Source organism: Bubalus kerabau, chromosome 5 (genome assembly GCF_029407905.1).
Source record: "Bubalus kerabau isolate K-KA32 ecotype Philippines breed swamp buffalo chromosome 5, PCC_UOA_SB_1v2, whole genome shotgun sequence".
In the NCBI taxonomy this organism is placed as follows: Eukaryota; Metazoa; Chordata; class Mammalia; order Artiodactyla; family Bovidae; genus Bubalus; species Bubalus kerabau.
In genome coordinates, this window is record NC_073628.1 from 123,398,627 (window position 1) to 123,424,322 (window position 25,696).

Consider the following 25,696-nt stretch of genomic DNA (forward strand, 5'->3'; position numbering starts at 1 on the left):
AACACACATCTGCTCAAAGTGCCAGCTCCATTGCACCTGGCTCAATTGTCTGGAGCAGCTGCAGCTCCAGAGGGTTTCTGTAAACTTGCTCATGGCCTTTACCCACATGCGCTTTCTCCAGATGCAGTCAGCAGAAAGGACATGTCACTCCAAAGACGAGGGACGAGCCAAACGACTTACGGTAAAAGAAGAAAAGAGCTTTCTACTTTTCAGTGTTGGAAACACACAGTGATACATCTCACACTTCTGGCTGAGAATCAAGACGATCATTCAAAAGGAGGCAAACAAACTTGTTTCTCATATTAAATAAGCCAGTTAAAGTAGAAATTTAAATTTCTTTGAAACACTTGTGTTACAGCCTGAATCCGGTCCCCCAGCAAGCCCTTCGTTGAAGCCTAATGCCCACTGTCACTGTATCTGGGGACAGAGCCTTCAAGGGGGTAATTAAGATGCAGTGGGGCTTCCCAGGTGGCACTAGGCAGTAAACGACCCGCCTGCCAATGCAGGAGACACCGGTTCCATTCCTGGTTCAGGAAGATCCCCTGGAGAAGGGCATGGCGACCCACTCTGGTGTTCTTGCCTGGAGAATCCCATGGACAGAGGAGCCTGGAGGGCTGCAGTCGCAAAGAGTCAGACACGACTGAAGCGACTTAGCACACATGCACACACATGCAAGGTTCAGTGAGGGAGTGGGGGTGCAGCCCTAATCCAACGGCACTGGGATCCCTGTAAGAAGAGGAAGGCGATATAGAACCTTCTCTCTGCAGGCACGTGTGCAGAGGCAAGGCCATGTGAAGACACAGCAAGAAGGTACCACCTGCAAGCCAAGGAGAGAGATCTCACCAGAAACCAGCACCTTAATCCCAGACTTCCATCTTCCTGAATTGTGAGAAAACAGATTCCTACTGTTTAAGTCACTCTTGTTATGACAGCCCAAGGAGATTAATACAGATGATTATCTCAATGCTCTGGAAAAAACTTGCTAGTACTTTGTACTAGCTAACCCTATCACAAAATGCACTGGTTTTGTGTTTTTTTTAACAATCACTTCAGTTCAGTTCAGTCTCTCGGTCATGTTCGACTCTTTGCGACCCCATGAATTGCAGCACGCCAGGCCTCCCTGTCCATCACCAACACCCGGAGCTCACTCAAACTCACATCCATCAAGTTAGTGATGCCATCCAGCCATCTCATCCTCTGTCGTCCCCTTCTCCTCCTGCCCCCAATTCCTCCTAGCATCACAGTCTTTTCCAATGAGTCAACTCTTTGCATGAGGTGATCAAAGTACTGGAGTTTCAGCTTCAGCATCATTCCTTCCAAAGAATACCCAGGACTGATCTCCTTTAGAATGGACTTGTTCAATCTCCTTGCAGTCCAAGGGACTCTCAAGAGTCTTCTCCAACACCACAGTTCAAAAGCGTCAATTCTTCAGTGCTCAGCTTTCTTCACAGTCCAACTCTCACATCCATACATGACCACTGGAAAAACCATAGCCTTGACTAGACGGACCTTTATTGGCAAAGTAACGTCTCTGCTTTTCAATATGCTACCTAGGTTGGTCATAACTTTCCTTCCAAGGAGTAAGCGTCTTTTAATTTCATGGCTGCAATCACCATCTGCAGTGAGTTTGGAGCCAAAAAAAAAAAAAATAAAGTCTGACACTGTTTCCACTGTTTCCCCATCTATTTCCCATGAAGTGATGGGACCAGATGCCATGATCTTTGTTTTCTGAATGTTGAGCTTTAAGCCAACTTTTTCACTCTCCTCTTTCACTTTCAACAAGAAGCTATTTAGTTCCTCTTCACTTTCTGCCATAAGAGTGGTGTCATCTGCATAGCTGAGGTTATTGATATTTCTCCAGGCAATCTTGATTCCAGCTTGTGCTTCTTCCAGCCCAGCATTTCTCATGATGTACTCTGCATATAAGTTAAATAAGCAGGGTAACAATATACAGCCTTGACGTACTCCTTTTCCTATTTGGAACCAGTCTGTTGTTCCATGTCCAGTTCTAACTGTTGCTGACGGTTAGAACTGTCTAAATGTTCCTGACCTGCATATAGGTTTCTCAAGAGGCAGGTCAGGTGGTCTGGTATTCCCATATCTTTCAGAATTTTCCGCAGTTGATTGTGATCCACACAGTCAAAGGCTTTGGCATAGTCAATAAAGCAGCAATAGATGTTTTTCTGGAACTCTCTTGCTTTTTTGGTGATCCAGCAGATGTTGGCAATTTGATCTCTAGTTCCTCTGCCTTTTCTAAAAGCAGCTTGAAAAAAAAAATAAATAAAAGCAGCTTGAACATCTGGAAGTTCACGGTTCATGTATTGCTGAAGCGTGGCTTGGAGAATTTTGAGTGTTACTTTACTAGCGTGTGAGATGAGTGCAATTGTGTGGTAGTTTGAGCATTCTTTGGCATTGCCTTTCTTTGGGATTGGAATGAAAACTGACCTTTTCCAGTCCTGTGGCCACTGCTGAGTTTTCCAAATTTGCTGGCATATTGAATGCAGCACTTTCACAGCATCCTCTTTCAGGATTTGAAATAGCTCAATTGGGATTCCATCACCTCCACTAGCTTTGTTCGTAGTGATGCTTTCTAAGGCCCACTTGACTTCACATTCCAGGATGTCTGGCTCTTGGTCAGTGATCACACCATCGTGATTATCTGGGTCGTGAAGATCTTTTTTGGACAGTTCTTCTGTGTATTCTTGCCACCTCTTCTTAATATCTTCTGCTTCTGTTAGGTCCATACCATTTCTGTCTTTTATCGAGCCCATCTTTGCATGAAATGTCCCCTTGGTATCTCTAATTTTCTTGAAGAGATCTCTAGTCTTTCCCATTCTGTTGTTTTCCTCTATTTCTTTGCATTGATCACTGAGGAAGCTTTCTTATCTCTTCTTGCTATTCTTTGGAACTCTGCATTCAGATGCTTATATCTTTCCTTTTCTCCTTTGCTTTTCACTTCTCTTCTTTTCACAGCTATTTGTAAGGCCTCCTCAGTCAGCCATTTTGCTTTTTTGCATTTCTTTTCCATGGGGATGGTCTTGATCCCTGTCTCCTGTATAATGTCACGAACCTCCGTCCATAATTCATCAGGCACAAATACGAGCTTTAAACTTTAATTAAATATATTATGCCACTGGCATAAAGATAAAATTTCCCCCTTCTATATTTGCCTTCAGTTCAGTTCAGTCACTCAGTTGTGTCCGACTCTTTGCAACCCCATGAATTACAGCACACCAGGCCTCCCTGTCCAGTCCATCACCATTTCCCGGAGTTCACTCAAACTCACATCCATTGAATCGGTGATGCCATTCAGCCATCTCATCCTCTGTTGTCCCTTCTCCTCCTGCCCCCAATCCCTCCTAGCATCAGAGTCTTTTCCAATGAGTCAACTCTTTGCATGAGGTGGCCAAAGTACTGGAGTTTCAGCTTTAGCATCATTCCTTCCAAAGAACACCCAGGACTTTCTCCTTTAGAATGGACTGGTTGGATCTCCTTGCAGTCCAAGGGACTTCTCCAACACCACAGTTCAAAAGCATCAAATCTTCAGCGCTCAGCTTTCTTCACAGTCCAACTCTCACATCCATACATGACCAAGGGAAAAACCATAGCCTTGACTAGACATGCCTTGGTGGCTTTCAAACTTTTGGAGTGTGATCCGTAATAATCTTAGTATGTGTGTGTGTGTGTGTATGTGAAGTGAAGTCGCTCAGTCGTGTCCAACTCTTTGCGACCCCATGGACTGTAGCCTACCAGGCTCCTCTGTCCATGGGATTTTCCAGGCAATAATACTGGAGTGGATTGCCATTTCCTCCTCCAGGGGATCTTCCCGACCCAGGGATCGAACCTGGGTCTCCCGCATTGTAGACAGACGCTTTACCCTCTGAGCCACCAGGGAAGTCGTGTGTGTGTATACACACACATATATATATGTGTGTGTTTGTGTATGTACATATATAATATATACTACATTTATTGTATATGTGTATGTGGAAATAGATATTTCCACAAAACAATACATTTTAAACTATCTAACAGAGATATTCTCTGTTTGACTCTATTTTACTTAGAAAAAAATGTTTGTGTGTGTGTTTTAAAAATGCATTTTAATGCCAGCTTATGCTAGAAGTTTGAAAGGTCCTTTTTTAGCTATGTTATCTAGCATATTTTCTGGTTACAATTTCTTTTGTCCCCCTTAGCATCTCAAGATCCTTAAAAGTGTACTGAAGTTAAAATAACCATAATTCTCTCCCTCTCCATCCACCTTATTCTCTCCCTCCCTCTCCCCCCTGCCCCCCTACCCCCCACCCCCCACACACAATAAGACTGAGGCAAATCAGTTGAGGTCCTATTCAAAGTACTTTTCACATGAGTTAAACTAGAATGTCAAGCATATTGTCCTGCTGATTTGTTTATAATAAAGTTTTTGGTTTTATGGTGTAACTAAGATATAGATTAATATACACAGACTGAATATATGAATTACCAACTGAGAAATATGGTATCCAAGGAGGGAAATCTTGGATAACTTACACTCCTTCTAATTACTATAGGCACCTTGGGTATTAATAAGAAATTATAGGACATGAGTTTGGGTAAACTCCAGGAACTGGTGATGGACAGGGAGGCCTGGCATGCTGCAGTTCATGGGGTCGCAAAGAGTCAGACACGACTGAGCAACTGAACTGAACTGAACTGAACTGATATGACTTGATGTGTTCAAAGAAAATACTTGTTTGTAGAGAGAAATTAATTTTATCATTTATTATCCTAGTCTATTTCTTTTGGGTGTATGTTTAAAGAATCACAATTGCTGTATCAGTCAAAGATTTTGACACTGATGTCTCTTGGTCTATGAACACCAGATAATGAAATAAAGGGATAATTAAAGGAAGACTGTGGATACTATATTTGCAAGTCTTATGAATTAGTAAAGTTGGCTAAGACCCAGAAGCAAAAAATATAGAATTCATAATAAAACACTACTCTGTCACACTCAAACTAGTAGTACTTATGGACCTTTCAAAATAAATTAAAATGTAACTCCTAAACTCCTAAAAAATTTCAGAGTCAAGATTGAAATTTCAAACTTTCCAAAATCTCATGAGTCAAAAATTCTAATGGTCATTTCTGTATATACAGTTGCATCAAAAAGATAAAAGGATATCTTTTTGAAAAGCTGAAATCTGTACACAGGGTAATGTGTTCTAATGCAAACAGCTTTGAGGAATACATGTGTGTGTACATGTGCATGTGTACACACTTACACAGACCTAGGAGAAAAGAAAACAACCGAATCCAATGAAAATTCAATATTATATATTACCTTCACTTTTTCATGCTACTGATATCTTGACACAAATATTTCCTGCTGTCTCTTTACGGAATAAAATTTACTCTATGCCATTGAGGAAATCAAGAAAAAAAAGAAATAATGAAGAAAATGTTTTCAACTGCATCTTTTTTTCATTACAAATTACTCTCAGCACCAAGATATCATCTGACATGAGAGGTATTTAAAAGTTTTGGTTAAGTCAATGAATTGCTATATGATTGATAGCCTCCTATAGCAAATGCACACCAAACATAAACATTAAAAATTTTAAGTAATGTGGAAATATTTTAAAATATTTAAATGAATTAGTAAATATTTAATATTTAAAAAACCAATGTTAAAAAAACATTAAAAGTAACCTTTCCTGAATTATTTAAATCATATTTTTACACACATTTTTATTTCTCACCTCTTCCTTTGTTTTTTTTGATATCACTCGGAGCCAGTCTCCAATCATACTCAGGACAGCAGCGAAGTAAGCAAGCCCTACAAGGATCCAAAACCACACGACAGGCTTATAGAAGTCTAGGTACTCAATATCCGATCCACCTGTGAGACAAAAACAAAGCAGAACAGAATGACTTCATATATAGAAATAATCAACATAGATTCCTGCTGAAATTATTAACCACATGTTGGCCTTCAGAACACAGAAATCTTATCAGTTGATTCATTTTGTTTACTTCATAAGGAATTCCTTATTTTCATGCCTGTAATCCTTATCTATTTTTCAAGAACCATTCAAATTAATTCATTTTTAATTGAAGTATAGTTGATGCTGAAGCTGAAACTCCAATACTTTGGCCACCTGATGCGAAGAACTGACTCTTTGGAAAAGCCCCTGAGGCTGGGAAAGATTGAAGGCAGGAGGAGAAGGGGACAACGGAGGGTAAGATGGTTGGCTGGCATCACCGACTCCATGGACGTGAGTTTGAGCAAGCTCCAGGAGCTGGTAATGGACAGGGAAGCCTGGCGTGTTGCAGTCCATGGGGTCGAAAAGAGTTGGACATGACTGAGTGACCGAACTGACAGTTGATTTACAATATTATATTGGTTTCAGATATAATAAGTTCTTAATAAGACCTTTCATTACTTCTTCAGGTAATAACGATTTTTCCTTGTCCCATGTTTCTTTCTGTTTATTATAATGAATCTCAACTAGTCTAGCACTTAATTATTACATGTATTTAGTTTCTCCTTCCACCGCTCTTACAATAGGGAACAGAGTTGACACTTTTTTTAGCATGCATTTAGCTTAGTATTTTTATCCTATTTCCCATCAATTCATGCTAACCAATCAGTACATGCAAACCAATCAATTCAAAGACAACCAGGATAGAAATTAGTTCTGATTTTAATATCATCAATACAATGGATTGATAACAAATGCCAGTGACAATATTTTGGTGGGTCTAATTTGAATAAGTAGCAATTTTCAGATGATACTGCCATTCATTATTATCTGAAGTTTCAAGGGAATTCCCATGTTTGTCATAAATTTAAATCTCTCACTCTCAAGAAAAAAAAAATTAGCAATGGAGTTCTTCTGCTTCAATCTTTGTTACTTTTCCATTTATTTGGTGCAATAATTGCACCTATGAGAATCTGGATACGTTTCAATGTATCCCAAGTTCAGCACATATTAATAGGGCTCTTATTAAATTTCAAACTTAATAATGTTTGAAACTTAATGTTTCAAAACAGTTATACTTTTCACAGGAGAGGGAAGCAGTCTCTCTCTTGAGAAATTAATAATGTGGCCTGAGAAAGCCTCACCTAGACAGCTGATCACAACGTGACATATCAAAGGATGGCAAAAAAGAATTAAAAAGTACTGTGACAGGACAATGAAGAAATGATTTTTACTTCTGGAAGGGCGAAGATGAGAAGACAGAAGGTGAGTCAAACAATGAGGATCAAAACAGAGAAAAAACTTAGTGTGAAAACATTTGATATAGCGAAAGGACTAGGAGCTCCCCTGTGGTTCAGAGGTTTAGAACCCGCATTCCAATGCAGAGGACATAGGTCCAATCCCTGGTTGGGGACTTGAGATCCCACATGCCGCGGGGTCCCTAAGCCCACATGCCTCAACAGAGAAGTGAGCCTGGTGCAGCTACTGAGCACTCACGCTCCAGAGCTTGTGCTGGAGCAACAAGAGCAGCCCACGTGCGGCAACTCAAGGAAGCCCTTACACAGCAACAAAGACTCAGTACAGACCCCAAAGGTGCTGCTAGTATCAGCTAAAGCTCCATTTGGAAGGGCATCAAGAGAATTGACAGGTAGAAGAGAGGAATCTAGGGGAAAAAAAGCACTGCTTTGCTCTTAAAGCAGTGGGGAGTAGGTAAAGGTTTTTAGGCAGATTGGTGTTTGACTTACATGTGCATAAAGATGTAGGGGCAGAGAGGGAAGGTTTGACAGGAAAGCCTGGTGAGAAACTTTGTTCTGGGCTAGCTAAGGAAGAATTGAGGCAGAGTCAGACTGTGATGGAAAGAAAAGACATTGGAGGCAGAATCGTCAGGGACTGATGACTACTTAGTTGGTGTGGTAAGTGAAAGGAAGGGCTCCAGGATGACCGGAGACCATAGACCCTCATTGGGTGGATGGTACCAGCAATTCAAGAAGAAACACAGGAGAAGGAACAGGGATAATAAAAGGAAAAGTCATTCAAACTGGGGCAAAATGATTTTGAAGTGCTTGAGGTGCCAACAGGCAAGACAAGCAGCAGGATCCTCAAATACAAATCTAACACTTAACAGGGCAGAGCTTCCCTGGTGGCTCAGACAGTTAAGAATCTGCCTGCCATGCAGGAGACACTGGTTCGATCCCTGGGTCAGGGAAGGTCCCCTGGAGAAGGGAACGGCCACCCACTCCAGTATCCTTGCCTGGAGAATCCCATGGACTGAGGAGCCTGATGGGTTACACCCCATGGGGTCACAAAGAGCAACTTAGCGCACACACAACAGGGAAAAGCAGGCAATGATTTTAGAATCAAAAGCATAGAGACTGGGGATGTTTAAACAGGGGTTGTGGACATAATTAAAAAACTCAACCTGTATATTCAGAAGAAAAGCTAATAAACAGCCACTATACATTAAAAATCAAATATAAAAATTTGAATATAACATACTCTCTATAACTTAGACTGTGAGTTACCCACAATGACATTTTCAAATATTAAAGGGTCAGAGTAAAAAGAGAACTTTTTTCCATGAGGCAAATAATAGGAACAGATAAAAGTTCAGCCTTTGTTGGGGACAAAGAAAAAATTTCAAGGTTCAGTTTATAAAGTCAGTAATATTTACCTTCAAAATATTGTAAAAAATTTACCTTGTGCAACATTTTTAAAAATATCATTTCTGGGAAGGACTATAAAGGCTAAATGCATCTTGGGATGGTTAAGACTTGGCCCATGGGGGATGCAGGGCTACAGATTCACAGAAGCGACTTAGGAAATGTGTGTGGAAATCTGTTACATGATAGGCTCACTAGTGAATTCCATTTTTTAAATGTTTCCATTTCAAAGAAACCAAAATGACATTTTTTTCCCAAGTACTTTCTCTTTCAAAACCAGAAAGTCCTCATCCAAATAGTTGTGACTCACTTAACACATAAGTTCACCAAAATGTTGATTTTAGAAGTTAGTGCATGCTCAAGATGACTTTTTATAAGTTTTCTTTCTTATAAACAGGATGTCACAGTTTGAAAAGAGTAAATTAACTTAATCACTAAAAGGTCTATATTTGGGTAAAATGTTCATCCCACAAGCTTTAGTGGATTCTAAGCCCGGGGTAGTGTGGGCTGGGGGATGTTTTTTCACTCTTAATTGCCACTCTTAAGATGAAATACTGGCAGTCAAGTGATCCAGGGAGAGCTAATGTATATACAAGTATTATCCAATACTCACAAAACCTTTTCACTTTCTGATATCTAAGATTTATGAATTAACTTTCACAGTATTCGATCTATTGGATTCAAGAATCTTAGCCAAATCTTAAAAATCTATAATGTCAAGATAACTTGCTGAAAAAGTTATTTTTTTTAATTAGGAAATATTTTTTAAATGTAATTATAAGCATTAATTTTAGTCCAGCACATTCAAGAAATTTGTACATGGGTCTCTTGCTAGCTAGTGTGAACCTAGTGCATAGTGCAGGGAGCTCAGCTCAGTGACCTAAATGAATGGGACGGGAGAGGGGAGGACAGAGAGAGAGGGGATATACGAATACATGTAGCTGATTGACGTTACTGTACAGCAGACACTAACACATTGTAAAGCAACTCTAACCCTCCCTCCCAAAAAAAACCACGTAGGGTAGTCTCTCTGTCCTGGCATAGTCCCTGCCTATTTGGCCCCTACTCCCGTCTCCATTCCACCACTCCACTGTTTTTTTTCTTTCTTGCCCAGACTCCTGAGACATGGCCTGTGGGCTGCTACAACCCACTCTTCCCTCTTCACCTGGCACCTCACTGCCATTTTCTTTGTTGCCACTGAAAATATGCACACAAGTCCTTTCCATTTTAAGAGCTTTCTGGCTAATCATTACAGGAGAGCAGACCGATGGTAATAAAAATAGCGAAGAGGGGTGGAGGTACCAAGCTTTTAGGAATCTTATAAACTTTTTAAAATAGTTAAAATAAGCCTCTTTCTGACTCTCATATGATGGCCTCTTTTAGATGGCGCCATTTTTGTCTGGAATTATTCTCCTTGCCACTTCAATAAGGAAATCACCAGCGCCTAATAAAGCTCCTCAAGCCCAGGAAAGTTTCAATTTCAGTCTGGCATTATTCCTAGGAGCCCATTCTCTCCTAAGACGAGCTTCCTAAACATTGTCCCACAACAATCCCTTTCTTACCTGGTTCCAGCATTAACGAAGCCCTTTCCTATCTGGTACCAAAGAGTTGTTGGTTGAAGTTCTTATTTTGGCCTTGTAGTCCTAGATAACCCAGTCCTAGCTAATACGCTCACTGTGGCTGATTTACAAAATATTCAAACTCTGATGGAGAGAGGGGAGTGAGAGTTAAGACTTACTGATGGTTTACCTCAATGCAGTCATGCCGTACTAAAGCCCTGAGTAGGAAGGTATTATGGGGTGTTATATTTCCACTCCTCATGAAAGTGAAAGTGTAAGTTGCTCATTTGTGTCCAAGTCCTTGCAAGTACATGGACTGTAGTCCATCAGATTCTTCTGTCCATGAAATTCTCCAGGCAAGACTACTGGAGTGGGAAGCCACTTCCTCCTCCAGGGGAGTCTTCCAGACCCAGGGATTGAACCCGGATCTCCTTCATTGCAGGCAGATTCTTTACTGTCTGAGTCACTAGGGAAGCCCTTCCCACTCCTCCTATTTCCACTGATTTAGCACAAGATTCTTTCTTTTTTCTTTTTTTTTTTTTAAGCACAAGATTCTTAATAAGGCCAATTGGTCATTGAGCCTTAAGCCATATCTCCAGATGTCTTTATCAGTAGTTAAGCTGATATTTCAAGTGCCATAATTCTTACAGTCTGTTCAGAACTCAAGGATGGAAGATTTGTATTGGGTTCCTAAAATCCTAATAGTAAGTATCCCCATTTTCCAATAGACAAGCCATACTCTCAGTAGGGTAGGTATAAGAACAGTTGTCAGGTCACACAGCAAAGGGGACAGCAGAGCTAGAATCACACTCAGGCTTGTCTGGCTTCATACATAGGCTCCTGTCATTGAACCAGGGTGTCTATGTCACCTGTGATCTGTTACTGTCCTTCCCATCATTCCCATTCAGTTACTGTCCTTCCCATTTTCCCACCTTCTTTTTTTTCCTCCATACTGTATAGCAGACACTTAGCTAGGGCTGGAGATGCTACATCAAACAAGGTGCTTCTTTTTCCCTCAAGGTTCTTACCTAGAAACCAGGTGGGTCTGAGGTCAGCACCGTTTTACTAGGAGCTTCTTGTCTTATGTCCCCATTCCAACAGTTTCCAAAAGTTGGTTCTGTTCTGCTCTATAACACTTGAATGTACATTGCCCTCTCTCCCTTAAATTTAATTTTCTTTCTTTGGATGATGCTGAATCACAGAATATTTACAAATAAGGATTTAAAGAATGATTCAGCCATTATGGATCAAACTCCATGTTTCTCCTCAGCTTTTCTAAAATGATATATATATTATAGAATATAGATAAAATATACAACTTTGTTTTAAAGAAAATAAAGGTCATGTTTTACATGGGTCTGTATTTTAATATAGATATCAAATATGGATTTCAATATTTTTGGTACATTTGACTTTCCTTTTATTCATGAAAGCTGCATGGTAGTCCACTCCAGTACTCTTGCCTGGAGACCCCCATGGACAGAGGAGCCTGGCGGGTTATAGTCCATGGGGTCGCAAAGAGTTGGACATGACTGAAGTGACTTAGCATAACACACATGCATGCTGTCTTAATATGAAGGGGCAAAAACTTATTTTCTGCTTTAGTATATTTTTCTTTTTTATAGTAAAGCAATTTAATTTAATAAAGTCTTTTCTTAATGCAGCAAGAATTAAGAGGCTCTTTCAATAATGCTGTAAATTATGTTTTCTTTTTTACAAATGAAAATATGACTTTAGTATTAAGCAACAGCTCACCCACTAAATCAAACTTTCCCTATGCTATCAAGTTAAAAAAAAACACAAGACCAGAAAAGGTAACTAAATCTCTCTAGCATTTGAACCTATATATGGGGATTCTCAATTTCAGCACTCAAGAAGTTGTCCATTTCCTGGTAGGTACTTGGTCTAAGACTAGAGAAACTGCCATCAGAAAAACAGCAGTCTCATGATCATAAAGAAAGAAAAATCCACACATTGTCTTACTCATCCTTTATAACGATGGAAATCTATAGGATATAGGATGTACATTATTGTTACATCTATAAATTATCTTTAAGTCTATATATCAATATACAGTAATTTGCAGTCTTTTTCATTAAACTTAGTACAATTTACTGCCTAGCTCACTGAGAATTAACTGTCAATCACTAAATGTTTTCCTTGTCATTTTTTCCCACGTGTTCTAAAATTCTTCTATACATCCATTTTGAATCCTAGAAGTTAAATAACTCCTTGGTTTGCCCACAGTCCTTAACTTCTGAACTGTTTGGGTCTAATCCCATTTAGTTAATTACACACATAGCTCTCAGTTTTCTGATGAGTTGAGTTCTCTGAGAGTCACCAGCTGATTCAGGGGGTGACCAGATGTCTTACAGAATTTTTCCATTTTAACACACAGAACTACCAAGAAGAGAAAATTATTTCCTATTTAATTGATACTCCTGGATTTCAAACATTATGTCCCATAGAACAAGACTAGTGCAATCATTACCACTAAGTGCTAAGCACAGCTATCTAATATACAGTACATGCTCACTAAACATCAGAATGGATGCACATATGACTGATGAGTATAAAGCATCTCCGTAATAGTCATGTAAGCCCTCTCTTCTCAATCAGAGAAATTTTTCAGAGCCATTGTGGTGGTGCTTAAGAACTGACTGTTCTTCAGTTGACCTCACTTCTGATCAGGTATTTTCCTTGTCATTTGCTAAATTCCTGGCAAATCTCTGCTCAGTGATCAGCCCAGTAACAGCAATTTTAATACCTGACCTTTGAATAGTTGCAAAACTTTTAGACCACATCAGTAACTGTTTTCTCAAAGTTGTCTATTAGGATAAACTGTTTGGAACAAAAGATGCTTGTCATGGTTTTTCAATGGAGATTTATATGTTTTCATGATAAAATCATCTTCCATTAAGCAAGCTCTGAGCACTTCACTAAATGAGTCATGTTTTTGGTTATAAGAGAAAGCAATGGCTTGGTTACAAAAAACTGCATTTCCAATGATGACTTTGAAAACATAATTTCAAGAAAACTTAATATGAGATAAACAAATATGTTTTTTTCCCAAGTCAAAAAATATGAAGACAAAAGATTCAAAAACTGTGAAAATCTATAAAGTTTTGAAAGGGTAAATCCCCTGGAAGGCCAGTTTACCTGCTTTAATTTCCCAATTTTTTTTTTTCTATTTAGAGAAGCATATGGCATTAAGCTTAAAGCCTGATTAACCCAGTAAGTACTCAAAACTACATGTGAGACAAAAAAAGTTTCATTATTCAACTAAATATACTAAATTTCACTGATCAAAATTCCAAGAATATATATTTGGATGGCAAAGTAAATTTATGCTCAGAACGAAAATGTGTTTTCATAATATCAACTATAAGGGTTTCTTAGAATACATCTAAACTTTTGGTTAAAATTTTTGGTTTTTATTAGAAAAGTAGCTAATGTGAGGACATTGCTTTGTGAAATTATGTATTTGTATCTGGCTTTTACTCAATCATATTATCTCTCATGAACTAACCTGGCTTAAAAAAGAGTGTTGCTGAAGACTTCTGGCATGGTGGGCTACAGTCCATGGGGTTGCAAAAGAATCAGACAAGGCTTAAGAGACTACACAAGAACAAAAAGATTTCTTTGGGCAATGTCTATCAGTTCATAGAAATGCACTTCTTGGTTTCCATGACTCACTCTAGTCCTAAGAGTATATATTAAAGAGGACACTAACTTTGAAAAATAATGTTAAATTATGTTAAATTAGGTAATTATTTGACTTCACTTCTGAAGAATCATTAACTAATTTTTTACTGACATATAACTGACGTACATTTCATTAGTTTCAGGTGTATAATACAGTGGTTAAACATTTATATATACAGATATATATAAAAATGAGATGATCATGACAATAGGTCTAGTTACTGTCACTAAAGTTATTACAATATTAGTTAATATACTCCCTATTCTGTAACTTATTTATTGTATTATTTATTTTATAACTGGAGGTTTGTGCCTCTTAATCAGCTTCACCTATTTTGCCCATCCCCCAACCCATAGTGATTTTTTAAAATGATGGATTCAGAAAACAAGTTTTAGAAGCAAGCCTAAATAAGTAGAGCTCAATCTTTCACACATTTCTATATAATTAATATAACTTCTTAGATTTTAATGAGATCTAACTCTCGGCCTATAAGACAAGCATGATTTAATAATTTATCAGTTCAGACTTCTCATCAAATGAGAAATAACATGACAAAAGTTAAGAAATAAAACATAGGAAACCAAGAGTAAGCTGTCAAATATAATTTTTACCAGTCTTCCCTGGTGGTTTAGACAGTAAAGAATCTGCCTTCAATATAGGAGACCTGGGTTTGATCCCTGGAAAAGGAAATGGAAACCCACTCCAATATCCTTGCCTGGAGAATTCTAAGGACAGAGGAGCCTGCCGCAAAGAGTCAGACATGACTGAGTGAGTAACACTGAACTTACCTCTACAAATTTGACTACAAATTATTATAGACATTGTTAAAATCAAGTAAATGATACTTTGCTGAATAATGTACTTTATCTTTTTATCTTTTAGGAAGAGTTGCTCTGTGAACTACAGTTAGCGACAGAGGGTCTGTTTATTCATATGTAAAATAAAAGTGCTGCAATGGACCTGTGGCTCCCAGGTCTTTTTTAGCTCTAGAATATTGAGCATTAGTAAAAGAACAAAAAAGGCCATCAGGAAGGAGTAAACACAAATTACTAAGGCAACCAATCAGCCAGTAAAACACATTATTCCATAAATATAAATGTAAGATTGAAATTTGCTGGGGGAGTTCTTCCTGAAGAAAAACCATTAAATGTTGTATTCTTATGTTCAGTCACATACACAGAGAAAGTTGACCTCTGAAACATATTAGTCTTTACTAGTAGTTGCTAAATGTTTCTGATACAGTATAGCCAACAGTGAAAAGGACTGCTGGGTGCAAATGTGAATTTAAATTTATTTATGAATTAGAAATATATTATGCCCTAACAGATTATATCATGAACATTATGACATACACAAAATGAAAAGTAAGCAGCCATAAAAAGGAAAGAAATTGTGCCATTTGCAGAGAGGCAGACAGACATGGATATTAATATGAAATTATGTAGAATCTAGAAAAATGGTGTAGATGATCTTCTTAGCAAGGGAGAAATAGAGACACTAATGTAGAGAACAAATACATGGATACAAAGTGGGGAAAGGAGGGAGTGGGATGAATTGGGAGACTGGGATTGACATATACACACTAGTATAAAACAGACAAGTAATGAGAACAGACTGTAGAGTACAGGGAATTCTACTCATGCACTGTGGTGCCCTAACTGGGAAGGAAATCCAAGGAAGAGGGGATAAATGTACACCTATGGCTGCTTCACTTTGCTGTACAGCAGAAACTACCACAACACCGCAAAGCAGCTATATCTTTGTATAGCATTAGTCGCTCAGTTGTGTCCAACTCTTTGTGATCCCATAGACTGTAGCCAGCCAGGCTCATCTGTCCATGCAATTCTCCAGGCAAGAATACTGACATGGGTAGCCATTCCCTTCATCAGGGGATCTTCCTGACCCAGGGATCAAACTCAGTCTCCTGCATTGCACGCAGATTTTTTTTTTACCATCTGAGCAACCAGGGAAGTCCAAAGGTAGTTATATTACAAATTAAAAAAAAAGAATCATAGGACCATAGCAACATAATAGATCTAGAGCCAAAAAATAAAAAATAAAATAAAAAGTAAGAAATGACATTTAAAAATACAAAGCAACAGGGGTTGACCTGTTTTCTTCCCATGGCAAAAGGTCCAGCTGCATGTATTTTCATGCCCACTCCCTGAGGATGAGCATTCTGCTTCAGAGTTGTCTGAACTACCACATCACATCATCTCTCGCTGCTTTTGAGATGCTTCTAATACTTACACCAATGTTACAACCTGTATCCTAAACATTTAGATATCACATTCCAAAATTTACTCCTTTTACTTTAATAACACCATGGTTTGAAGTGTATGTTTTTAAATTTGTCTTCAAAGAAGTCCAGGACAAAAATATAATCGAATTCTAATCCCATTTGGAGTAGCACTTGCAGACTTGAGAAAGGCATCAGACAGTGGGTGTCTATTAAGAGAAGTACATCTCTGTTTTCTTTGGAGATTTATAGCCTAATAGAAAGATGAGAAGGTTCAAGTTTCAGCAATGCTGCTTGCTTTTTCCTGGCAAAAATATCAAAATTAAGTGAGAATCCTATCTGTAGAGACAGCAAGAGGAAAGGCTCTAAAAAGTAAACAACTGATGTTTCCCAGATGGGGTCGTCACTTTAACTTAGTGGCTAATTTTACTTGTCACAAGGTACCCAGAAGGAAAGACTATTTTTATGTGTTCTACTTAACTATAGCAGTTATTTTCCAAGATGCTTTAAAAAACTCACATTTTTTTCCCCAAAGACTCTCGCGAAGGGCACACATTTCCTAGGCAGCTTTTGCCACATCTTTCCCGGTGTCTACCATTTCAATCCAAAAATGCTCCCCGGGCACACAGATCTAGGATGTAAAGACTACAGGACTAGGAATAGGGTTCTACAGTTTCACAAAGACCAAAATAGGTACAAAATACGTAAATTAAGGAGACAGATAAGTCAACACAAGTAGTGTCCATTCTGCTTCTCTAATTTTCTCAGCATTTGTCACTTCAAACACATTAAATTCCTTTGCAAGTTGTTTGCAAAGCTGTATTTTGCAATTTCTACCATTTTCCACTATTCTACCATTTTCTACTATTCCTCTGGAATAGTGAAATTAAAATAATGGGCTTAAAGAGGGGTATAATAAAATAAAACCTTAGTAATAATAACAATGTTTCTTAGACTATATCTAATGCCATGCAAATATTCTGTTCCCCTGTTCCCCTCCAATACTGTGACCATGACTCTGTATTCAGGGTTCCCACTGATATACAAGATGTTTTCAGATAGCTGAGAGAGGCTACTAAAAGACTAACACAATCCAGCCAGTTTCAGAGAGTTGGTCTCCTAAGGGAAATTAAAAACTAACTTTCTTCATCTTCTACAAAACCATAAAGTAAAAATATTTGTTCGTCTTTTTTTTTTTAAGCTGGTTTATACTGTGGTCACAAATATAACACTATTTTAGGATTCCACCCACATTTTTATTTATAATTTTTGTTTTTTTTAGAGAATATCAGACTATGAGGTTCACGCTGGACTGACACTTATTTAAAATCACATGTACACCATATTGTATCATTGAAATTTGCTAAGATAAAAGAACTTAAAAGTTCTCACTAAAACAAATAAATAAATGAGATGTGCATGCTTAGCTGCTTAGTCGTGACGGACTCTTTGTAATCCTTAGCACTATGGGGAAGGCTCCTCTATCCATGGGATTCTCCAGGCAAGAATACTGGAGTGGGTTGCTATTTCCTTTTCCAAGAGATCTTCATGACCCAGGGACTGAACCTGCATCTCCTGTGTCTCCTGCATTCAGGCAGATTTTTTACCTGCTGACTCACTGGGGAAGCCTAGAGTGAGGTGAGGAATGTATTAATCAATTGGATTCTTTCACAATGTATAATATATGTATATGAAAACACCACGATGTGCACTTTAAATATCTTACGATTTTATTGGTCAAATAAAGCTGAAAAATAAATATATTAATAAATAAACACAACTATGTATTACCATAAAACGTCAAAAATTAAATAGGATATAATAACATGTGCAATACAAGGCTGTTGGCTTGAAAATGGAAGACTTGTCACCTAATACCTATATATTCCACAGGTACTATAAGACCTATGGTTAATTATATTACACATAATTTAATTATGATTAAATATAATCACTAATTAAATTTACAGAATAGTACAATAGCCTGGGTTTCCCAGGTTGCACTACTGGTAAAGAATCTGCCTGCCAAAACAGGAGACGCAAGAGACATGGGTTTGATCCCTGGGTTGGGAAGATGCCCTGGAGGAGGGCATGGCAACCCACTCCAGTATTCTTGCCTGGAGAATCCCACGGACAGAGGAGCCTGGCGGGCTACAGTCTATTGGGTCTCAAACAGTTGGACACGACTGAAGTGACAGCATACACTCACAATAGCCTAAGATTAACATGCTGCTGCTGCTGCTAAGTCGCTTCAGTCGTGTCCGACTCTGTGAGACCCCATAGACGGCAGCCCACCCGGCTCTCCCGTCCCTGGGATTCTCCAGGCAAGAACACTGGAGTGGGTTGCCATTTCCTTCTCCAAAGATTAACATAGCACAAGTATAATTTTTTTTTAGTTGTGGTACAATTGCTTTACAATGTTGTATTAATTTATGCTATACAATGAAGTGAACCAGCTATACACACACACACACACACACACATATCCCCTTCCTCTTGGACGTCCCTCCTACCCACTCCCCATCCCATCCCATTCCACTTATCTAGGTCAACAGACAGCACAGAGCTGAGCTCCCTGTGCTATATAGCAGCTTTCCACTAGCTATCTGTTTTGCAAATGGCACTACACACATGTCAATTCCAATCTCCCGATTCATCCCACACCACCCTCTGTGTCCACACACCCATTCCCTATGTCTGCATCTCTTTTCTTGCCTTGCAAGAAATGGTTCATCTGTACCATTTTTCTATATTCCACATATATGCATTAATATATGATATTTGTTTTGCTTGTTCTGAATTCACTTCACTCTGCCTGACATCCCTACATCTCACTTTGTGCTCCATTAAACTTCTTTCCATTTCTACTTAAGCTAACTATATCTATGACGTTAATGAAAGGTAGAAAAATGGTTATTTTAGGACAAAAGTTTGTTGTCCAATATAGAGCTACAAATGTCTGAGGTTCTCCTCTCTACATTTTGCTAATTAGAAAACAAAAAGATCTCCACCCTTTCCCATCCAGCACAGAGATGTGAATGTACTGTTTTTGACCAAAAGCAAATCTTTGCTTGTAGAAACATCCCCATCTTCAAAGATATTATACATTCCCCAGAAAGAAGGGCTTTGCCAAGTTAAACTGTAATTAACAAATAATAAAAACAGATGCCTTCTCTGAAATTTTTATAAAGCTACACAACATATTTTCTTTTCAGATAATATTTAAGTAAGAAGTTTGAGTCAAAAAAGAAGAGTAAACAACTCGAAAGTATAAAACCCTCCTAAAATTAAATTAGGCTACTTAGTTTATTCTGGGAAGTTAACTAGCACATTCCTACCATAATGGTTATGAGCATGTTTTTCTAACACTTCAAGCTTATTTTTTTAAAGAAAAATTTAGATTTTTTAGGAGCTGGTCAAAATGATGCACGACAGAGAATTACTACATTCCTTTTATCACTATTACTACAATTTATTTAATACTGGAGTTAGAACAATAATGTGTGTGTGTGCTCAGTCATGTCTGACTCTTTGCAACTCCATGGACCATAGCCCACCAGGCTCCTCTGTCCATGGTATTCTCCAGGCAAGAATACTGGAGTGGGTTTCCATTTCTTCCTCCAGAGGATCTTCCCAACCCAGGGATCAAACCCGCATATCCCAAGTCTCCTACACTGGCAGGTGGATTCTTCACCGCTGAGCACTGGGGCAGCCCCTGAACAGTAACAATAATGAGATAATATAATAGGAAAAGAGAGATGAAATGATATAAGATTTAAGAGATAAAACAATAAAGCAAACAGCAACAGAAATAACATACATAGAAAAAGGAAACATGTCTTAAAGTCATGAATTTTAAAATATGGATAAACTGCTAAAAAGATTAAAAACACTGATATTAGAACTGAAAATTAGAGGAGATAAATATCTTAGAGAAAAGAAGGTTTTAAGTAGCTCAGCACATCTTCCAAAGTTTGAAGTGTTTCTAAAACTAAAATATGAGAGTGACATTACCAAGATGGTGACTAGCTTGTTCCTGGCTTCGCTCCCTCCTCACAAGGAGAGAAACTAACAACTATTCAAGGACAAGACACCACCGAGAGAATCCTAGGACACGGGAGTGGGGCTGAAGCACCCTGGGACCCCATATACCAAGGCAGACTGCATTAGAAGAAGGGATGTTAGCAGAATCGACTGTGGTGATCACTTCATTGCATGATCGATGTAAATCAAACCACCCTGCTGTTACCGCTTGGACATACCCAGTGATGTATGTCAATTATTTCTCAAGAAAGCTGGGAGGAAAAACTAAGATATGGAAAGGCCTAGTAAAAAGAGCAAAGATAATTTAAACTTGAATTCTTGTACCACTAAAAAAATAAGAGGCAGATAAGTGGTTTCTGAAATTAGAGTGGTACTATAACACTCTGAGCAGACAGTAATTTAAATTTCTTTTATAGAATGAAAAATAAATATGCAACTGTACCCTTTTGCGGACCTTCACTGTCATGGAATGATCACTCTTTTTTTTTTTTTGGCTCTGTCACTGTTATGGATGAAACTCTGTTTTCCAAAAATACGTGTTGAAGTCCCAACCCTGGCACTTTGAAACATGAGCTTATTTGGAAATAAGGCCCTTGGCAGATACAATTAGTTATGATGAATTCATACTGGAGTAGAGTGGGCTTTTAATCCGATGTGACTGGTGTCTTTATAAGAAGAGGGAAATTTGGTCACAGCAACGGGGGCACAGGGAGAACATGATATGAAGACGAAAGCAGAGATGAAGAGATGTCGCTACCACCCAAGGACCAGCAGGGACTGATGCTCTCCGCCTCCAGAAGCTGGGGAAAGGAAGGGAGGATTCTACCAGTCCCAGAGGGACTCTGCTCCTGCTGGCACTCTGATTTTGAACTTCTACAAGAGAATGAATTTCTTTTGTTTAAAGGCACCCAGTTTGTGGTACTTTCTTATGACAGCCCTGGGAAATGGAGGCAGTCACTGTGTTGTCTGCAAACCCAAGAGAAAAAGTTTAACTAAAGGAGAAGGGTTAGGAGAGCAGGGTATCTCCAAAATCTTACCTGCAACGTAGTCGCCAAAGCCAATGGTGGTTAAGGTGATAACCACAAAATAAATGGCATCCAGGGCACTCCAGCCTTCTATGTGCTTGAATATGATCGCAGGCAGAGCGACGAAGAGTACGCAGCCAAACAGAATAAAGATGATTGTGGAGATGATTCGTATCTTGGTTTGACTAACATTCCACTTCTAGGGATGAGAGAGTGAGAGAGAGGGGGGGGAGAGACAGATACTGAGAGAGAGAAATTGACTGAGATCGATGATTGATGGATCTGCAAAGTTAACCTATATATACTGTTTAAATTATTTTTTATTGGCGTGTAGTTGCTTTACAGTATTATGTACTGTAGAACAAAGTGAATCAGCTATATGTATATATACACACACACATGTGCACACACACACAGACACACATACACACACACATACTGCTTCTTTTTTGGATTTCCTTCACATTTAGGTCATCACAGAGCTCTGAGGAGAGTTCCCAGAGCGATACGGTAGGTTCTCATAAGGTATCTATTTTATGCATATAACCTATACGCACTGTTAACAGCAAATTAGCAAATGAGAATGGTATTCTATTCTTTTATAATTAATTTTCAATTATCTTTATGTAAATATATTAGGTATAATATGAATAACTGAAAATAACAAATGCTAATAATGATGCTACTTTACTTTTATATAGCTTTGCAACAGGCAAAATAGTTTCTAAAGTACATAACATTTGCTCAGAGAACCAAATTTCAGATTTACATCATTCTTTGTTTTCCTGAACTACTTTTGAAATATTTCTATTCTACAAGCAAACAACTGATTTCGGGCCAAACACAACCTAGAAATACATGAAAATTGAGAAAACTGAAGCATAAATTAAATATCCACTGTTGATAATTGATAAAATCATTAATTTCATGGAGACTTTTCCCCTCTCCCACCACATTTTCCTATCATTGTTCAACTGATTAAAGCGAAATACTAGCAGACTTAAAGTCCACGGTTGATTCCCATGTGAACTAGACAAACCATCTCACTGTTCTACGACCTTAAGCTGTACAGCTAAATATACAAGACATGATATGTAGACAATGAGAAGTCTTCAACACCTCTAAGCTAGAGCTGCCCTCAGAGGACCCACACTGTTTCACCTCTGAATTTAATATGAAACATGTGCATGCATGCATGCATGGTAGGTCGCTTCAGTCGTGTCTGACTCTTTGCAGTCCTATGGACTGTAGCCTGCCAGGCTGCTCTGTCCCTGGCATTCTCCAGGCAAGAATACTCGAGTGGGCTGCATGCCCTCCTTTAGGGGATCTTCCCAAACCAGGGATCAAACCCACATCCCCTGCGGCTCCTACATTGCAGGCATATTTTTTATACCGCTGAGCCACCAGGGAAGCCTCAATATGAAATATATCTAATGTTAAAACTGGAATTATAATTTCAATTGAAAACCGAACATTCAGTGATCTTATTTCATCAATAGTTAAATACTCAAACTTTTTATGAAAAGATAAAACATTATCAAATAATAAATAAAATGTAATAGTAGTGACGGAAGTAACAAAGCATCTATAATCTGACTCTCAAACACAATTATTTTATTCGTTCATAATTTTCAAGAATAAAAGCTTGTCATCATGGTATTATTACTATTTTTCACTTAAAATTCTAAGAGCATTTTCATTTTATTTATTTTTTCTACTATCATACGCCCATGAACATCTTCATATTTTTGGTCCTACTAAATTGCATACCTTAGTTAAATTTCTATCAGCAACATTATTAAAATAAGTTATAAGATCCCCTTTATCATGTTTGCTATGTATTATTCAATCCTTCAGCAAAGGGCTAAGGTTTACTAGCTATGTTAAGCTTTCACTTAGAATATCTCTAAATCTCAGAGTAATGCCTCATCATCAGTACTATTATTCATAAAAACGGCAAAATGGAGATTTAAGGGTAAAATAACTAGCTTAAGTGAATATAGCTAGGATACAATCCATTTGGAATTTGAGCCCAGGACGATCAGATTTCTACTTTTCTTCTGTATATTTCGCTTTTTCTCATTCATTAATGTATTCGTTCAGAGAAGTATAAAAACAACTATACAGTGAGTTATTTGCAAAAAGAGGCTCATGTAAATTGTTATACAAAACCCAATAACTTACATCTCACTATATCTGAGGTGAACAGAAAAGTTATAATATTTTTGAAAAATGAGACAATTAACATATGCAGTTAAATGGCTATCATACTCACAATAAATGTATCTTCCACTTTTGCAATTCCTTTTCCAAATATGGTCCCTAGTTGATCTCCAACTCCAGCCAACAGAAAGCCAAAGAGGGGAATTCCCAGTAAGGCATAGATGATACAGAATATTTTCCCCCCTTCTGTGCGTGGTGAGATGTTTCCAAATCCTAAAAATACAAAGAAGAAGAAGAATTCAGTTGTTTAGAAATGAGTAATAGTTTAAAACATATGACCTCAAACTTGATTCAAAAATTTCCAAATATTATAAAATATCAGTCCTAGATTTCAACTAATTAAGAATCCCTTTATACCACATAAGCTTTTAATGTAAAATCTTCTGATAAACAAGCACTCTAACAATCTCCAAAGTATAGCTAATGTTCCAATTAAACTAGATGATGAAAACTGAGGGAGTAACACGCACAATAAAGTCAATGTTTTCATTCAATTTACTTCTACCTCTCTGTGCTGCCAATGCTGTGACTACAAAGCTTTTGCTGCCATTTATTAAGTGTGTATTGCCTTAAGAGTATTCAAATATGCTTAAATTATTAAACATTTAATAACAACTTAAATTTTTTTTTTCATTCAAGTATCTACCAAAAAGCAGTAAATGAAAACTTAAAATTATCAAGCCTGTGAATTACAAATTGGCACTTGCCATCTACATTTACAAGGATTAAATCATGTGCAGCTGTTACTGCTGATTTTCAAAATCCCCTGCTAGGAGTTCAGAGTAGAGAACAGAAATGAGGTGCTCTGTGCTCTGGGGAAATCTGGCAGAACAGGTCTGCATATAGTTAGACATTTCCAGGAGCCAATTTTATGAGCCAAATTTTTGTATCTTTTCATGTCTAGAAAAGCACTAAAATCCTTAAATCTTTCATGGCGATGACTACTCCTTGTGACTAGCAGAAACCTGCAAAAAAATAAATAATGTGCTTAATTGCATATACTCCCCCTTCACCAAAATCACATATATACTGACCTTCCCCCCTACCTCTTTGGAGCAGCTTCTCAGAGCTATCTGAAAGGCTGTCTCTCAGGCTATCATCTCATTTTGCCCCCAAATAAAACTTAACTTGCAACTCTTATGATGTGCATTTTTTTAGTCGACAAACCTTTTTTTTTTTTAAGCCTCCAGTTCAAAAGCTGCCTTACTACTTCTCAGACCCTCTTACTGCTTGGAGAATATGATGTAAGCTGTCCACGCATTTAACTCATTTACCTTCCCACGCATTTACCTTGCATCTGCTCTTGTCTACTAATGCTTTGGAATGCTGAGCATCAGGGCAATATATACAAAGATCCATCCAGGGCATGTGTGAAGAAGTCCCAGAAGTCTTGTATCAAGGTAATTTGAAGAAGGAAAGGCCATCACAAAAGTTAGGTAGAATGTTTAACCTGGACTGTTTGGAAGAGTAGCATTTCTTAATACCATCCAAGCTGGAACTCAACCATCTCAACCCTGTCTTCTATTCTAGCATCAATAAGCAGAATACCAATAATAAGAGACTGTTTCGACCTGGATTCTCTGATTATTCCAGAGAGTCCTGCTAAGATTCAACACTTTTTTTATTGTCTCTCCAGATGAACAGAGGAGCCTGGGGGACTACAGTCCATGGGGTGGCAAAGAGTCAGACACAACCGAGCCACTGAACCACCACCACCACCAGATGAACAACCATGTGACCTGAAGTGGGCCAAGCATCTGAGTTATCCCACATCATCCCATTTTCTCTTTCTGCTGCTGCTGCTAAGTCGCTTCAGTCCTGTCCAACTCTGTGCAACCCCATAGATGGCAGCCCACCAGGCTCCCCCGTCCCTGGGATTCTCCAGGCAAGAACACTGGAGTGGGTTGCCATTTCCTTCTCCAAGGCATGAAAGTGAAAAGTGAAAGTAAAGTCGCTCAGTCGTGTCCAACTCTTAGCAACCCCATGGACTGCAGCCTATCAGACTCCTCCATCCATGGGATTTTCTAGGCAAGAGTACTGGAGTGGGGTGCCATTGCCTTCTCCGATTCTCTTTCTGCAGAAAAGGATAAATATCTTCAGAGTTACAACCATGAGAAGTAACCTACCACCAGAAAGGATCAAGGGTCAAAAAGAAAAGATACAATTAAAACAAATACTGACTGGGGCATCACTAAAAATAGGCTCTACCATTTAAAAAATAAAAAGCCTAAGTGTCAGAGGGCTCAATTTGATCTGCCCCACGTGAGTTAAAAGGAC

At 38.4% G+C, this 25,696-nt stretch overlaps 1 protein-coding gene across 1 annotated transcript in view; it reads right to left on the reverse strand.

The window, feature by feature from the left end:
- KCNK2 (potassium two pore domain channel subfamily K member 2) overlaps positions 1-25,696 on the reverse strand; it is a 139,227-nt gene that overhangs the window by 44,024 nt on the left and 69,507 nt on the right. The window contains exons 4-6 of the mRNA XM_055583662.1: positions 23,472-23,632; positions 21,209-21,395; positions 5,742-5,881 (exon numbers count right to left, since the gene is read on the reverse strand). Of these exons, the coding sequence (XP_055439637.1) occupies positions 5,742-5,881; positions 21,209-21,395; positions 23,472-23,632 (488 nt within the window). The remainder of the gene's footprint in view (positions 1-5,741; positions 5,882-21,208; positions 21,396-23,471; positions 23,633-25,696) is intronic.